Genomic DNA, 18,087 nt, shown 5'->3' with positions numbered 1-18,087 from the left:
GTAAAAAAAGAGTGTGGGTGATTTCCTGCCCGCCTACAGTCCAGACATGTCTCGCATGAAAAATGTGTGGCGCATTATGAAGCGTAAAATACGACAGCGGAGACCCCGGACTGTTGAACGACTAAAGCTCTACATAAAACAAGAATGGGAAATAATTCCACTTTCAAAGCTTCAACATTTAGTTTCCTCAGTTCCCAAACGTTTGAGTGATGTAACACAGTGGTGAAAATGCTCTTTCCCAACTACTTAGCACGTGTTGCAACCATGAAATTCTAAGCTAATTATTATTTTGAAAAAAATAAAAAGTTTATGAGTTTGAACATCAAATATCTTGTCTTTGTAGTGCATTCAACTGAATATGGGTTGAAAAGGATTTGCAAATCATTGTATTCAGTTTATATTTACATCTAATACAATTTCCCAACTCATGTGGAAACGGGGTTTGTATATATTGTGTGGTAACAGACACCTTCATAACAAAATGTAATGTGTACAATATACACACTGCAAGTATATGAATATATATATATATATATATATATATATATATATGTACATATATATATATATATATATATATATATATGTACATATATATACATACATATATACATACATACATATATAAATATATATACATATATACATATACATATATAAATATATATACATATATACATATACATATATATATATATATATATATATATATATATATATATATATATATATATATATATATATATATATATATATATAAAATGTAGTAACAAGACACCTTCATAACAATATAAATGTGTATTATGTACAATATACACACTGCAAGTATATACCGTATTTCCTTGAATTGCCGCCGGGGCGCTAATTAATTTAAAACCTCTTCTCACTCCTGCGCTTACCAAAGGCATGCGGTTAAAGTGCTAATTATTTTAAAACTTCTTCTCACTCTGGCACTTACCAAAGGTATCAGGGTTTCCCGCACATTCATTTATTTGCGGCGGCCCGTCACGAAAGAATTACGGCCGCCACAAATAAAGAAAAATAAACAAAAAAAAAAAAAAAAAAATTATATATATATATATATATATATATATAAATATGCACCTGGGGATAAGTTGATTGGCAACACCAAATTGGCCCTAGTGTTTGAATGTGAGTGTGAATGTTGTCTGTCTATCTGTGTTGGCCCTGCAATGAGGTGGCGACTTGTCCAGGGTGTACCCCGCCTTCCACCCGATTGTAGCTGAGGTAGGCGCCAGCGCCCCCCGCGACCCCAAAAGGGAATAAGCGGTAGAAAATGGATGGATGGATGGATAATTGTATTTTTTTTTCGGCTTTTGACTCGCTCGAGCGCTTATAAAAGCAATGGGACTCTGTCTGTGAATGGAGCTTGTAGTTACATATTATATAAATATGTAAATATTATATAAATATGTACATAAAGTGTTGTAATTTTATTCCAACTCCGCGTTCTTCTTGGTCATCGCCGCCGCTGCCTGTGCCTATGTTATACACAAATCATACTATTATAGGGCACAAAATGTTCTCTTCTTTTTTATTTTGTTTTAATGTTAATGAGTATACAATGTTATGCAGAAGTGTACTTAGACCAATTACCGTAGTTTTCGGAGTATACAGGTAAGTCGCACTGGAGTATAAGTTGCAATTTTTGGAGAAATTGATTTGATAAACACCAAGAATAGACATTTAAAAGGCAATTTAAAATAAATAAGGAATAGTGAAAAACAGGCTGAATAAGTGTACGTTATATGACGCATTAATAACCAACTGAGAAAGTGCCTGCTATGTTAACCTAACATATTATGGTAAGAGTCATTCAAATAACTATAACATATAGAACATGTTATAGTTATTTGTTTACCAAACAATCTGTCACTCCTAATCGCTAAATCACGTGAAATCTTATACGTCTAATCTTTTACGTGAATGAGCTAAATAATATTATTTGATATTTTACGGTAATGTGTTAAACATTTCACACATAAGTCGCTCCCCTGGCCAAACAATGAAAAAAACTGCAACTTATAGTCCGAAAAAATACAGTATTAAGACAAATCACAATGTTTTCTTCTTCCTGGGGGGGCATAACAGATAATAATTGATAAACACTGTATAAAGTAAATGGATGGCAATACGTTTGCAGTGAAACAAATCGTTTCAAGCAACATAAATCACTCTAAGAGCTCGGGACCAAGAAGATAACAGTTGACCGTTCTGGGCCTTGCTTTTCCCACACAGCTGGGTCACTGGGGGTGAGGGCCTCTGCTTTCTGCACCCTTGAGTGAACACCTCCACGACTTTTCTAGCTCCCCCCCTCTCCCTGTCTTTCCTGGGGTCCTTTCAAAGATTTAATCCTCTACAAAAACACACAGTTGCTGAGTGATGCTAATGCTGCCTGATTGTGACTATCTGGACGTCACAGACTGGATGTTAAGGGGGGACCGGGACGTCTGATTGGTGGACGGAGCCGTGTGACCCGGCCTGACATTCATGGTGACCTGCGGCAGGGTTTTTTTTTTTCTTCTTAAAGCGCAAATTCTCAGATTGCACTTCCATTTACCTTTGACCCCGGAGCGGTGGGGTAATTACCTGGCTCACATAACTCAGGATGGTCGGGTTGACCGGATCACACTGCTACCCCACTAAACTGTCATGTAACTCGGGCCAAAGTAAATCATGGGGTTCCGCCAACTATCCTAAAACGCCCTTTGGAGACACTCTCTCCGTCGGAGACAGGCATGCAAGCACAGATCTTTAGTATAAAGCTACAGACACAAACAATGGCACATTGCCATTGATGGTGACTGGAACTTATTCATTTATTTATGTATTATTATATTAATGGACTTGTTCGAAATTGTTGAAAACACAGTAATATGGGAACTTTAAATGTTATTGTGAAAAACAGGTCTATTCAACTCACGGCCCGCCAAAGCTCTCTATTTGGCCCGCCGAACATCGCACAAATAGGGTTGATGAAACCATTAAAGTAGCAGTAGAGTGGAGAAACGCGTTGACTTTGAGCTTATTTGTGTTTTATTCTATCTATTAAACCATATCCAATTATATTTACAATCTGCATAGTGTATGAAAACACTGTTTAAACATCGCAAAACGTCAAATATTCAGTCAGTCTTTTTGAATATTGCACTCCGAATACCTTTGGCTATTTTCAGAGATTGACATCACAGTAGTAACACTTCTGCACTCTGACCATGTTATCAGATCAGACATACTGGACATAAACAAAAATTAGAAAGAGATGTGTTGTTTATCATTCACAATCCTTATGTAAGACATGAACACATATGCTTGGCTTTTTTATGCATTTGAAATCCTAAATAGTTAACAACTGGGTCTACAGATTGAGGGTCCTACCAATACACACTCTAAAAAGATCCAGAAACTGCCAACAATATTACATTTACATGTCGTGAACTGAAAATGAACCAAATATTAGTAATATTGTTATTATAAGTGCTAACGCAGACCGACTATTTTAGCAGCGCATCGATAGTAGTGAGCTATTGCTAGTTTACGCTGCTATTGTTGACACTCTGAGATGACGTCTGCTTCTGCTTGGTGTCAAACTTCCTAAAAGTAAATTCCAGATCCTAATTCATGCATCTCTCACCTACTACTAGGCAAATCAGAATCAGAATCAGAAATATTTTATTAATGTGGCCATGAAATAGACCCCACAAGACGCTTCCTGTAGGAACCCTTCGCGAAGATTGTGATTGAATTTTCATCCAAACGGAATTATGTGAGCGTCCCGTCGGTCGGCATCCCAGCGAGAGTGAAAATATTATAGTGTTTGTTTTATTCTGGTTCGTTATTTATAGTTTGTATGTTTAGCACCGAGCAATGCTGTGGATGCTATTGGGTCACAATAAAATTGCATCCGTCACTCAGCTTCTAAAATTAATTGCCCATCCTCTTTGTGTTCGGGCTCAAAAATATAAGGTCTAGGATCATATATTTTCCAAAAGTAATCGTTGTTGGCTCTCACAATGTCTGCTTGATTGGCACTGTTGTTGATGGGGAAGGGATCTTTGGTTCCTCGCCTCATTGTCACGCGATCATAAGACTGGGTTCCTCAGTCTCTCAAATGGCTCGGAAATCTCCGTGAGATTGTTACTATTTTGATCATATCTATTTATTCTCAAAGTTTGGAAGTCTTTTTGTGCCATAAATCGGACATATATAATAATAGTTTCAATATAGAGGGAACTTGTTTTTTCCACTCTACTGCAATTTTAAGGGTTGATCATGTATGCAGCACTCCCACCACCCCGCAGGGGGCAACAGCAAGGCATATGTGCCACAATGAAAAAAAAAAAAATCTAAATAAATGGCAAAAATCGGACTTTCAACAACGACTGGACAACAAAATATGAATGTTCTGCCCCGAACAAGTGCTTGTGTCATTGTTTTCTGGCGGACTTTTTAAGTGACGGACACATCGAACCAGACAAGCACCAACAATGGAAGAAATCCCAGCGTATAAGCTTCATCACCTAACTTGGTCAAACATTCGTTAGTAGATATTTTGCATAAATATATTTAATTGGTTTTGTATTGAAATGGCTGACTTTGTGAAGTCTTTTGTATTAGTGGTCGCGTTGTTTTTGTCTGAGAGTAACTCTGCGATCAAACTCGTTAAACATGTAGCACTACATTTCACCTTAGGTTTAACTGTGATAAGTCATATACAGTGCTTGCAATGTTGTTTAATGTCCATATGTGCAAACATTTGTAGTTTATTGTATGAAATTAGGCTGGGCGATATATCGATATACTCGATTCATCAAAGGTTTGTCTCTGTGCGATAGAGAAAATGACTATATCGTGATATTTGAGTATACGTTCTCACGTAGTTGCTTTTAGCAGCTTGCATTACACCATAGGCGTTTCTCTATTGTTTCTCTTTGTTGTCTCCTTCTCACAAGAGAGATAAAACAAGCGCACCTTCTTACACACGTCACATACGTACACGCCCTCGCGGAGCAGAGAGGTAGCAGCATGGGTAACGTTAGCTGTGGTGCGAGTGGTAATACGAGAGAAAGAAGGTGCGAATCTGGTACCAAATGAAGGAAGAATGAATTCCCAAGAAAAACAACACAGGGTCCATCGCCTGGTGGTCGTTTGGCTTATAGCGGGAATAAGTCGAACAGACAACCGTAATTTGTCAAGTGTGGGGCAAAAGCGTTGCTACAAAACTTCTGTTTGGTGCCACACCAACAAAATGCCGGGGCAACCATTTCCACATCAACACCGTATGAAAGAAATAGTACAACAGAAGTAGATAACGTCTGCAGGAACCTACCACATAGCAAAGGACATACACTATTTGATTTCCTTTAATGCAGCTCAATTTTATTTGAAATTATTGAAATATCTTATGTGACATCATGCACAAAAGTTCATTTTATTTGTTTTAAACTATTGTAGTGGCGTTCTGTACAAAAAGTGCGCTTTAATTTAGTGTTGTTTTGATATGTCATCTTAGTGACATCATGCACAAAATGCACTCATAGCTTGTTTTAAAATGTCCCTGACAATCTTGCACTTTCTGTTTTGAAATGACATGAATGTTTGTGCCACTGCTTAATAAATGTTTAATAGATACAGTTTTGGTCAATTGACTTAGTTGTGATTTCCCTCTCTGCATGAAAGTTTAAAATGAGCATATATTAATGCAGTACGAACAAGAATGTTTTAAAGTGGACACATAGAATCATCAAACTCCTGCGATTATATGCATCAAGTGTTGATTAAAGGCTAAGGTGAAATATCGAGATATATATCGAGTATCGTGACATGGCCTAAAAATATCGAGATATTACAAACCCTGTTTCCATGTGAGTTGGGAAATTGTGTTAGATGTAAATATAAACGGAATACAATGATTTGCAAATCATTTTCAACCCATATTCTGTTGAATATGCTACAAAGACAACATATTTGATGTTCAAACTGATAAACATTTTTTTTTTTTTTGCAAATAATCATTAACTTTAGAATTTGATGCCAGCAACACGTGACAAAGAAGTTGGGAAAGAAGGCAATAAATACTGATAAAGTTGAGGAATGCTCATCAAACACTTATTTGGAACATCCCACAGGTGTGCAGGCTAATTAGGAACAGGTGGGTTGGGTATAAAAGCAGCTTTCATGAAATGCTCAGTAATTCACAAACAAGGATGGGGCGAGGGTCACCACTTTGTAAGCAAATTGTTTTCTCAACGAGCTATTGCAAGGAATTTGGAGATTTTACCATCTACGGTCCGTAAAATCATCAAAAAGTTCAGAGAATCTGGAGAAATCATTGCACGTAAGCGATGATATTATGGACTTTTGATCCCTCAGGCGGTACTGCATCAAAAACCGACATCAGTGTGTCAAGGATATCACCACATGGGCTCAGGAACACTTCATAAAAACACTGTCAGTAACTACAGTTGGTCGCTACATCTGTAAGTGCAAGTTAAAACTCTACTAGGCAAAGCCAAGCACATTTATCAACAGCACCCAGAAACGCCGCCGGCTTTGCTGGGCCCGAGCTCATTTAAGATGGACTGATGCAGAGTGGAAAAGTGTTCTGTGGTCTGACGAGTCCACATTTCAAATTATATTTGGAAACTGTGGACGTGGTGTCCTCCGGAACAAAGAGGAAAATAACCATCCGGATTGTTATTGGCGCAAAGTTCAAAAGCCAGCATCTGTGATGGTATGGGGGTGTATCAGTGCCCAAGGCATGGGTAACTTACACATCTGTGAAGGCACCATTAATGCTGAAAGGTACATACAGGTTTTGGAGCAACATATGTTGTCATCCAAGCAACGTTATCGTGGACGCCCCTGCTTTTTTCAGCAAGACAATGCCAAGCCACGTGTTACAACAGCGTGGCTTTGTAGTAAAAGAGTGTGGGTACATTCCTGGCCCGCCTGCAGTCCAGACCTGTCTCCCATGTGTGGCGCATTATGAAGCGTAAAATACGACAGCAGAGACTCCGGACGGTTAAACGACTGAAGCTCTACATAAAAAAAGAATGGAAAGAATTCCACTTTCAAAGCTTCAACAATTAGTTTCCTAAGTTCCCAAATGTTTATTGAGTGTTGTTAAAAGAAAAGGTGATAACACAGTGGTGAACATGCCCTTTCCCAACTACTTTGGCACATGTTGCAGCCATGAAATTCTAAGTTAATTATTATTTGAGAAAAAATATATAAAGTTTATGAGTTTGAACATCAAATATCTTGTCTTTGTAGTGCATTCAATTGAATATGGGTTGAAAATGATTTGCAAACCATTGTATTCCGTTTATATTTACATTTAACAAAATTTCTCAACTCATATGGAAACGGGGTTTGTAAAAAAAGGCCATATCGCCCAGCCCTAGTGTGAATATACTAGCACTAAAACTATTTTATTTATGTAAAATATGCAATGTACGTTATACGTTTATGTTTATATTTCCAGTCTTACAAACCTAAAGGAGAAGAATGCATTCTAAAGTATTTGGTTGGAAACGAGTAGCCAAGTCAGAATAATGACTTTATTGTCAGTGTACTACGAAAACTGATGTTTACTTTGCAATTAAGTAAACACAGTCTCCGGCGGGACTTTCTGAAGAAACATCTACATTTTGATTGAAACCGCGGCCCTCTTCATGATGTAGTTGAATAACCCTTGTGTAAAACATGCTTTTTTAGGTTTTTTTTTTTTTACATTTAGAGTTATTATTTAAACCCCCAACTCCAATTAGGGTTACTGACATTTGAATTTCCTGTAGCAATTTGTGCATTCACAACACTATCTGACTGTTTGTTTTAAAAGAACAAAATCCTCTTCTAAAGTCCCTCCCATCATGCTGATGGCTGCAGAATGTGACTGTGGAAAGGGAGTGGTATTACTGCGTCTTCATCACACACACATCTGGTTCAGCTTTGCTTCACACAAGTGCAGGAGCTATTGGAGAGGGTGTTGCTGGATAAGCAAAATCTGGGGGCCTCCTTTACATCTCTGCAGCCAGCCTGGGCGGAGGCCTTGCCGTGTTTCGAGGTATCCGGTCAAGCTTCCTGCTGGAGTCCAACCGGTGAAAACACATACTTTGGTTGTTTATTATGAAGTCAGCTGCCCTTTAGCCCTCCACATGGCTGACATGCTGGCACCTTACCAAAAACAAACCCTGCAGTTTGTTTTATGCTCCCTGCACTGATAACAACCTCGAGGACTTTGAGACGCAACAAAGGGACAGTCGTTAGACCAGTTTTTTTTTGGACTCCGCCTGGCACCATTGTGCCAGGCGGAGTCCTGAATGCGTTGCCATGTGTTGACAAGGGCATAAAAATAATCACCAGCAACAAATCAAGTGAAACTGCCTGCTGGTGACTTCTACTGCCTGCGTCGGGGGCCAAGGCGACATTGTGAGGGATGATGGATTGCAAGCAATATGTTGAAAGAATTCAATGGGAATTGCTCAACCTTTTACACTTGCCATTATTTGTGCTGGATGTTTTCTTTTTACAGAAAATAACTAAAGGCGTTCAAAAAAACAGAAAAAGGCTGATGCTTTCAGTTTTAGGCCACGCCCAAAAACACATGTATTTTTAGAAAATATGTTTTTCTTTTCCTTTCTTTTTGTTTTTTCCTGTTCCAATGTTTTAAAGGGTTGATGTGACTTTTTTTCCCCTGTAGATTTAAAACACTTTCTTGTGGTCTACATAACATGTAATGGTGGTGCTTTGGTCAAAATGTTGCATGGATTTCGTTTTACAGACCATCTTCAAGCCGGTTCCTGACTGTCCCTTCAGAATGCACCATTTTGTGGGCGGTCTTATTTACATGCCTTCCCTTGGACTGTGTCTTCCCCTCGTCAGCCATGTTGTGGATTTTAGCGCTTCCATATGGGGTATGACAGATATAAGAACTATACTAGAGATGTCCACTAATGGCTTTTTTTCTGAAAGCCGATATTGTCCAACTCTTAATTACCGATTCCAATCAACATATACCGATATATACAGTCGTGGAATTAACACATTATTATGCCTAATTTTGTTGTGACGCCCCGCTGGATGCATTAAACAATGTAACAAGGTTTTCAAAAATAAATCAGCTCAAGTTATGAAAATAAATATGCCAACATGGCACTGCCATATTTATTATTGAAGTCACAAAGTGCATTATTTTTTTTAACATGCCTCACAACAGCAGCTTGGAATTTGGGACATTCTCTCCCTGAGAGAGCATGAGGAGGTTGAGGTAGGCGGGGTTGAGTTGTGTGTGTGGGTGGGGGGTAGTTTCAGGTCCTAAATAGCTGTCAAAGTGTCCCAACTTGTTGGATTGTATCCTTAGCCATCTACTTTTCAGGTGAGAGGCATAATTTATGATCCACAATAAATTTATAGGGAGCAGGGAAGCGAGGAAACAGCAAAAAACTCAATGATGTAAACATTGGCACACATGAAGTGATCACGGTGTCGCTATGAATACTTATAATGACACTATTACTAACACTTGGTTAATATACAAGTCACAAGATTTAAATGGTGTATTGTTGGTGCTTTTTCAATAGTTATCGGATTTTATGGCCAAAAAAGTGGAACTCCCATTGGCTCCTCTGCAAGCGGACTTTTATTTCGGTTTATTCACAAACCACGTTTCCATATGAGTTGGGAAATTATGTTAGATGTAAATATAAACAGAATACAATGATTTTCAAATCATTTTCAACCCATATTCAGTTGAATATGCTACAAAGACAACATATTTGATGTTCAAACTGATAAACGTTTTTTTTTTTGCAAATTATCATTAACTTTAGAATTTGATGCCAGCAACATGTGACAAAGAAGTTAGGAAAGGTGGCAATAAAAACTGATAAAGTTGAGGAATGCTTATCAAACTCTTATATGGAACATCCCACAGGTGTGCAGGCTAATTGGGAACAGTTGGGTGCCATGATTGGGTATAAAAGCAGCTTCTATGAAATGCTACATAATTCACAAACAAGGATGGATGAGGGTCACCACTTTGTAAGCAAATTGTTGAACAGCTTTAGAACAACATTTCTCAACGAGCTATTGCAAGAAATTTAGGGATTTACCATATACGGTCCGTGAACTCATCAAAAAGTTCAGAGAATCTGGAGAAATCACAGCACGTAAGCGATGATATTACGGGCTTTTGATCTCTTAGGCGGTACTGCATCAAAAACCGACATCAGTGTCTAAAGGTTATCACCACATGGGCTCAGGAACACTTCATAAAACCACTGTCAGTAACTACAGTTGGTCGCTACATCTGTAAGTGCAAGTTAAAACTCTACAATGCAAAGCCAAACCCATTTATCAACAATATCTTGAAACGCCGCCGGCTTGGCTGGGCCCGAGCTCACCTAAGATGGACTGATGCAAAGTGGAAAGGTGTTCTGTGGTCTGATGAGTCCACATTTCAAATTATATTTGGAAACAGAGGACGTGGTGTCCTCCAGAACAAAGAGGGAAATTACCATTCAGATTGTTCTAGGCACTATGTTCAAAAGCCAGCATCTGTGATGGTATGGGGGTGTATTAGTGCCCAAGACATTGGTAACTTACACATCTGTGAAGGAACCATTAATGCTGAAAGGTCCATACAGGTTTTGAAGCAACATATGTTGTCATCCAAGCAACGTTATCATGGACGCCCCTGCTTATTTCAGCAAGACAAGTGTTACAACAGTGTGGTTTCGTAAAAAAAAAAGTGCGGGTACTTTCCTGGCCTGCCTGCAGTCCAAACCTGTCTCCCATCGAAAATGTGTGGCGCATTATGAAGCGTAAAATACGACAGCGGAGACCCAGGACTGTTGAACGACTGAAGCTCTACATAAAACAAGAATGGGAAAGAATTCCACTTTCAAAGCTTCAACAATTAGTTTCCTCAGTTCCCAAATGTTTATTGAGTGTTGTTAAAAGAAAAGGTGATGTAACACAGTGGTGAACATGTCCTTTCCCAACTACCTTGGCACGTGTCGCAGTCATGAAATTCTAAGTTAATTATAATTTGCAAAAAAAAAACAAAAGTTTATGAGTTTGAACATCAAATATCTTGTCTTTCTAGTGCATTCTATTGAATATGGGTTGAAAAGGATTTGCAAATCATTGTATTCCATTGATATTTACATCTAACACAATTTCCCAACTCATATGGAAACGGGGTTTGTAATATATTGAATGCATTAAAATTAGAGATATTATTGGCCGATAAATGCTTTAAAATGCAATATCAGAATTTATCGGTATCAGTTTCAAAAAGTAATATGTATGACTTTTTAAAACGCTGCTGTACGCAGTGGTACACGGACGTAGGGAGAAGTACAGAGCAGTTGCGTCTCCCAGTCATACTTGCCAACCCTCCCGATTTTCCAGAGGGACTCACGAATTTCAGTGCCCCTCCTGAAAATCTCCTGGGGCAACCAATCTCCCAAATTTTTCCCGATTTCCACCCAGACAACAATATTGGGGGCATGCCTTAAAGGCGCTGCCTTTGCGTGCCGGCCCGGTCACATAATAACTACAGCTTTTCACACACACAAGTGAATGCAAGGCATACTTGGTCAACAGCCATACAGGTCACACAGAGGGTGACCGTAAAAACAACTTTAACACTGTTACAAATATGCGCCACACTGTGAACCCTTACCAAACAAGAATGACAAACGCATTTCGGGAGAACATCCGCACCGTAACACAACATAAACACAACAGAACAAATGCCCAGAATCCCTTGCAGCGCTAACTCTTCCGGGACGCTACAATATACACCCCCGCTAGCCCCTATCCCCCCCCACCTCAACCTCCTCATGCTCTCTCAGGGAGAGCATGTCCCAAATTCCAAGCTGCTGTTTTGAGGCATGTTAAAAAAAATTTATGCACTTTTTGACTTCAATGATAAATATGGCAGTGCCATGTTGGCATTTTTTTCCATAACTTGAGTTGATTTATTTTGGAAAACCTTCTTACATTGTTTAATGCATCCAGCGGGGCGTCACGACAAAATTAGGCATAATAATGTGTTAATTCCACGACGGTATATCGGGATCGGTTGATATTGGAATCGGTGATTAAGAGTTGGACAATATCGGAATATCGGATATCAGCAAAAAAGCCATTGTCGGACATCTTTAATCAAAATAAAAAAATTGTCGTCTTTCCAAATGATTGTGAACGAAAATCCAAAAAAAGTGCAGTTCCCCTTAAACATAAACATCAATTCTGTGATTAATCTGTGTATGTATTTACGATTAATGCAGTATTTTCTATGATCAACTACATGAATTTACTTGTTGTTTTTGACTGCCCTGACATAAATACTACTGTCATTTCATTGAGATTTTTAAGCCTTCTTATATGGCAAATACAAACCTCACAGAACACCAATGCACACAGCAAGCAAAACAACATTGTGTGTAGACTTTTTTTCCAACCCTGGAGTGGAGAAGAAATGTGTCTTTCAGAAATATTTGTGTATATATGGACGAGCTTGGCTTGTCGTTTTGATAGTTGCCTCCCAGCCTAGATGGATGCTGCTTCAGGGAAGGCTTAAGATCTTTCCTCTCTCATCATTACAAGTGGACAGCAGTCAGACAGTGTGCGGGGCCCAGTGACAGAGGTCAATCCAAGAGACACGCACGCACACGCACCCGCACACACACACACACAAACACACACACACACACACACACACACACACGTGCAATGTTCACAAGCAGAGTCTGCTTCCCAGCTGCTGTTGTCTCCTAAGTGTCAGCAGATGTCTGGCCCAGAGATCAAGACCGAAGACGAGGGATGAAACCTTTCAGATGTGGGAGAGGCAATCCCTCGGAACGCCAAGCCTCTTATACGTTCAACAGAGCACACGGGCGCACACACAATCTAAGGCCGTCCAGACTTTTACAGACGCGGCAGAAGAGATGAATAACATCCCAGATCTTTTTTAAATGACCTTTGCCTGTCGTAACACGACAGTCCCACGGCCGAGACACCAATCCCGCATCTGCATTTGTATTCAACTGCGGTCAACCTCACCTTCGTATATAGAGATGATGTGCGGGTGGCGGAGCGACGACATGATCTCGATTTCTCGGCGGATGTGAACCATGTCCTGCTCGTCCCTGATCTTCTCCTTCCGAATCGACTTGATGGCCACCTGTGAAGAGAGAGTATGTGTTTGATTAACCCTTTAGTACAGGGGTGTCAAACTCAAATACAGAGTGGGCCAAAATTTTAAACGGAACAAACCTGCGGGCCAAGGTTGAACAAATTAACCTTTTAATAGGGACCCAAACAAGTTTTGCATTAGATATTGAACAAGCAAGGCTTATACAACTTTGGTGACATGCAAAATCCAGTTTCAAATAATATTAATAATAATACAAAAAATATCAATGGCATATCAAATAAAATTTAAATAAAAATTGTACGCCTTTTTTTTCTATTTGCAATCTTCTGAGGTAAATATAACATTTTCTCCACAGGCTAATAATAAATTAGAAAATGAAATAACAATAATGAATGAACCAAACATTCAAGCCTTGAAGTAGCAAGAGAAAATGCATGAATAAAACGTTAATTAGTGGTCAGTTTGCTGGAAGTTTCCCGGAAAAGTTAGTGCTGCAAGGCGTTCTGGGTATTTGTTCTGTTGTGTTACGGTGCGAATGTTAACCCAAAATGTTTTTGTCATTCTTGTTTGGTGTGGGTTCACAGTGTGGTGCCTATTTGTAACAGTGCTAAAGTTGTTTATACAGCCACCCTCAGTGTGACCTGTATGGCTGTTGACCAAGTATGCCTTGCATTCACTTGTGCGTGTGTGTGTGTGTGTGTGTGTAAAAGCCACAAATATTATGTGACACGCTGTTAGTATGGAGGAAAAGCGGACGTGACGACAGGTTGTAGAGAACGCTAAAGGCAGTGCCTTAAATGCACGCCCCCGATATGGTTGTTCAGTTGGAAATCGGTAGAAATTCGGGAGAATGGTTGCCCCGGGAGATTTTCGGGAGGGGCACTGAACTTTGGGAGTCTAGCGGGAAAATTAGGAGGGTTGGCAAGTATGAGTATTAGCGGTGAATGCGGTGTTACAGCGGCACCGACGCTGTATAACACCGGCGGGCCAGCTCTAATGCTAAATTGATATTGCCTCAAGGGCCAAATTAAATTACACGGCGGGCCAGATTTGGCCCGCGGGCCAGAGTTTGACACCCATGCTTTAGTACAACCAATAACTGACGAAATTAACAAATTAAAAACATGGTTTGACAAAAAACCAGACTGTATTTGATTGAATCTCAGTAAAACTAAAATAATGCTATTTCGGTAACAGTAGAAGAGAAAGTCAAACACAAATAAAAATAGACGGAGTAGACATTGAAAGGGTAAAAGAAAACACATTTTTGGGTGTAACACTAGATGATAAAATTAATTGGAAACCTCATGTAAAAAATATACAACATAAAGTACCAACAAACACGTCAATAATAAACAAATCAAAACATGTTCTGGACCATCAATCACTTCATATTCTTTACTCCTAGCTAGTGTTACCATATCTGAGGTATTGTGCAGAAATATGGGGAAACAACCACAAATGTGCACTTCATTCACTAACAGTGTTACAAAAAATACCAGTTAGAATACTACGTATGCATATGGACATAGAGATCATACAAACCCTTTATTTATTGAATCACAAATATTGAAATTCAACGATTTGGTGCATTTGCAAACAGCTAAAATGATGTACAAAGCAAAATATAACCTGCTAGCCAAGAATGTATAACAGTTCTTCTCAACAAAAGAGGAGAAATATAACTTTAGAGGAATATCTATTTTAAAACATTTGTATGCTCGTACAACACTTAAAACATTAAGCATATCAGTATGTGGAATAACATTTTATTTGATTTTTGATTTTTATTAAGGATCCCCATTAGCTGGTTGCCACAACAACCCACTAGTCCTCCTGGGGTCCACAAACTCAAAACAACTACAAGTAAAAGCATACAACCATAACTACACAATACACAAAAAATATAAAAGCATCAATAAGAAAACAAGCACACAATTTACAGTCACAAAATAATAATTACTATATAAATATAACTACACAACACAAAACCAAACGAAATCATCAACAAGCAAACTAATTTAAAGACTCATAAAATATTACTTTCCTTTTAAAAACCTGTTTACTTTCAATGCTGGGGAGAATTCGAGACAGGTTATTCCAGAGCGATACAGATCTATGAATAAAAGATTTCCGCAAAGCATTCTTCCTGGGACGAGGGAGTACAAAATGCTCCTCACTAGACACCCTGGTATTAGGAGTATGTATAGTGCTACTGTGAACTATTATGGATTAATTTTGGAATGGATTAACCAAATAAATCAAACAAAGCAGAAATATGATTCGGTTTAAAAGACTGTACAAACTACAGGTGTTCAAAAAGTACACAGAACAAGAATTATGATCAATATCTTAATATTTTTTTTATTTTTTAATTGAGACAGATATTATTTATGTATTTAATATTTGTTTACTTACTATGTTATATTATTTGGGTAACACTTTAGTATGGGGTACATATTCACCATTAATTAGTTGCTTATTAACATGCAAATTAGTAACCTATTGACTCTTAATTAGTCATTATTAAGTACTTATTAATGCCTTATTCTGCATGGCTTTATTATACAACTAACCCTAACCCTAACCAAATAACTCTAAATAAAGTATTTGTTACTTAGAATATGTTCCCCATACTAAAGTGTTACCATTATTTGTTTATTATTTATTTGTTGACAGTTTTGTTACAGAGAACACGGAAATAGGATAAAATTGCTATGGTATGAAAAGGGGTAGGATTAAATTAGCTCAGCTTCTTTCTCCTCCTTTTCGGACATGCGGTAATGAAACAACTGGAACGCGTGATGAATAACATTGTTTCATATGCATGTTCCAAATAAACTGAAACTGAACTGAAACTGAAACATTATCGGTCAAGGAGTATATTGGGTTCGCGTGTCGATACATTCTTGCCAGTAGGGGTAAATCGAGAATTTGGCCCCCAGTATTTGCTAGCCAGGTTAATATGTCAATGCAAGGATCTGCCAGTGTGTATACAATGGTCCAAGTTCCTCTATACAACAGGAGCACTCGAGTGTTTGTCGGAACTTGCTGCAAAAATGTTTGTCTCAAAATGTTGTACGGAACTCGGCTGGTATTGTTGAGTAGATCTGCTTTAGATGCATGCACGAAAGACATTTTGGCATTTGCCCCTCCCCCATTCAGTAGCGAAAACGCAAACCTTTCACACTTTGCTGTAGGCAGGAGCTCTGTGCTCTTGTGTCATCCTTTTGTGTTTCCCTCTTGTTTTCATGTGTTATTATATTTTTTTGCCTTTTGGTCCAGGGACCCTTTGGGACTGTGTGACAAGGGGTGGCACTTTCGTGACCTCTGTGGTGCTTTTTTTTTTTTGTGGACTTCTGGATCTGCCTCCCGGGAGCCTTTTGGCCATGGAGACCAGCTGCTGGGTCTTTGCCACACCGGAGTCGCTTTGGAGGGACTGGAGGAGATGCGGATGAGGGGACAGGGCTGCGGAGCTGGCACTGAGCGCTGGGACGGAGAGGCTTCGCGGTGTCTTGGCTGGGTGAGCAGGTGTCGGACACCTCAGTCTCCTTGGACGTATCATCGCTCATCCATGCGGACTGGACATTGGCCGAGAGTGGAGTCGGCTGTCTTGGTTGCTTTGTTGGGTCTGCTCCTGTCTCTGGCCATCCTCCCTCCACCACAGCGGACGATGGCGTGGAACACCGCAGAGGCCACCACAGTGGATATGTTTCTTTTACTTTTTATTCATAGCTGTATGTAGAAGTGTCTGGTTGTATCTGCTGCTTCAATGTCTTTAATGTCCTATGTGTTCTTTGATGTTTGATGTTTCCCTCTTACACACATGTAAGAGGGATGTGTACTATGGCTATGAGTTGTTGTTTTTTTCCCTTGGCCTCAGTCTGCACCCCCTCTCCAGGGCCCAGGCTAAGACTGATTTTTTTATTTTATTTTAATCTTCTATTTTTTTCTCCCCCCCCTTGTTTACCTGTATCTCATCTTTTTTTGTAAGGGGCGCTGGAAGCCGGCAGACCCGTCAGCGATCCTGTTCTGTCTCCCTTTAATGTTTGTCTGATCTTGAATGGGATTGTGCTGAAAATTGTAATTTTCCTGAAGGAACTCTCCTGACGGAATAAATAAAGTACTATCTAATCTAATCTAATCTTTAGCTTTGCCAATCGGACTACTCTACGAGGATGTTGTAGTCGTAATGATTTGTGCAGTCCTTTGAGACATTTGTGATTTGGGGCTATATAAATAAACATTGATTGATTGATTGATGGTTTAAATTTGGTGGCAATCGGACTGGTCTGTTTGTAAAAGACCACCAAAATTAGCCCTGTAACTGGTGCTTGAAATCAAAATGGCTGACTTTGTGTGCATTTTCTGGTATGGGCTGTTGAGACATTTTTTTGTGGGTCAACTCATGACATACGACTTGGAGCTACTGCACATCAATTCATGCGTATACAATGTTTGAACGGGATGATTGAGCGCGAGATCGGACCTTCACATTTGCCTTATCTACGACGTTAAACTAGGCTACACACACTGTACGTCATGGGTTAATACCTGGCTTCATACACTCTGCAATTCATTTAGCCCAAGGGTGCCCATTACGTCGATCGCGAGCTACTCTTTAAATGACCAAGTCGAGGCAATCGACCTCATATATATATATTTTTCATTTACAAACAGAATTTTTTTGTAAACATGCTTAAGGTGTTTAAAAAAAATTACAAGTAGGGCTGGGTCACGGGTTTGTCTCGTATACGTTCTTACGCAGTTGCTTTTAACTGCATGCGTTTCCCAATCTTTGTCTCTCTTCTCACAGAGACTTAAAACAAGCGCACCATCTTAAATATGTCACGTGTGCAACGTCACACGCTCCCGCGGAGCAGACGGGTAGCGAC

The 18,087-nt window shown here is 39.2% G+C and overlaps 1 protein-coding gene across 1 annotated transcript in view; it reads right to left on the bottom strand.

The window, feature by feature from the left end:
• Nucleotides 1-18,087, bottom strand: part of nuak1b (NUAK family, SNF1-like kinase, 1b) — an 87,644-nt gene that overhangs the window by 43,229 nt on the left and 26,328 nt on the right. Inside the window, exon 2 of the mRNA XM_061916726.1 lies at nucleotides 13,099-13,219. Within this exon, the coding sequence (XP_061772710.1) occupies nucleotides 13,099-13,219 (121 nt within the window). The remainder of the gene's footprint in view (nucleotides 1-13,098; nucleotides 13,220-18,087) is intronic.

Source organism: Nerophis ophidion, linkage group LG12 (assembly GCF_033978795.1).
Source record: "Nerophis ophidion isolate RoL-2023_Sa linkage group LG12, RoL_Noph_v1.0, whole genome shotgun sequence".
Classification (NCBI taxonomy): Eukaryota; Metazoa; Chordata; class Actinopteri; order Syngnathiformes; family Syngnathidae; genus Nerophis; species Nerophis ophidion.
This window is presented reverse-complemented; position numbering and strand designations above follow the sequence as displayed.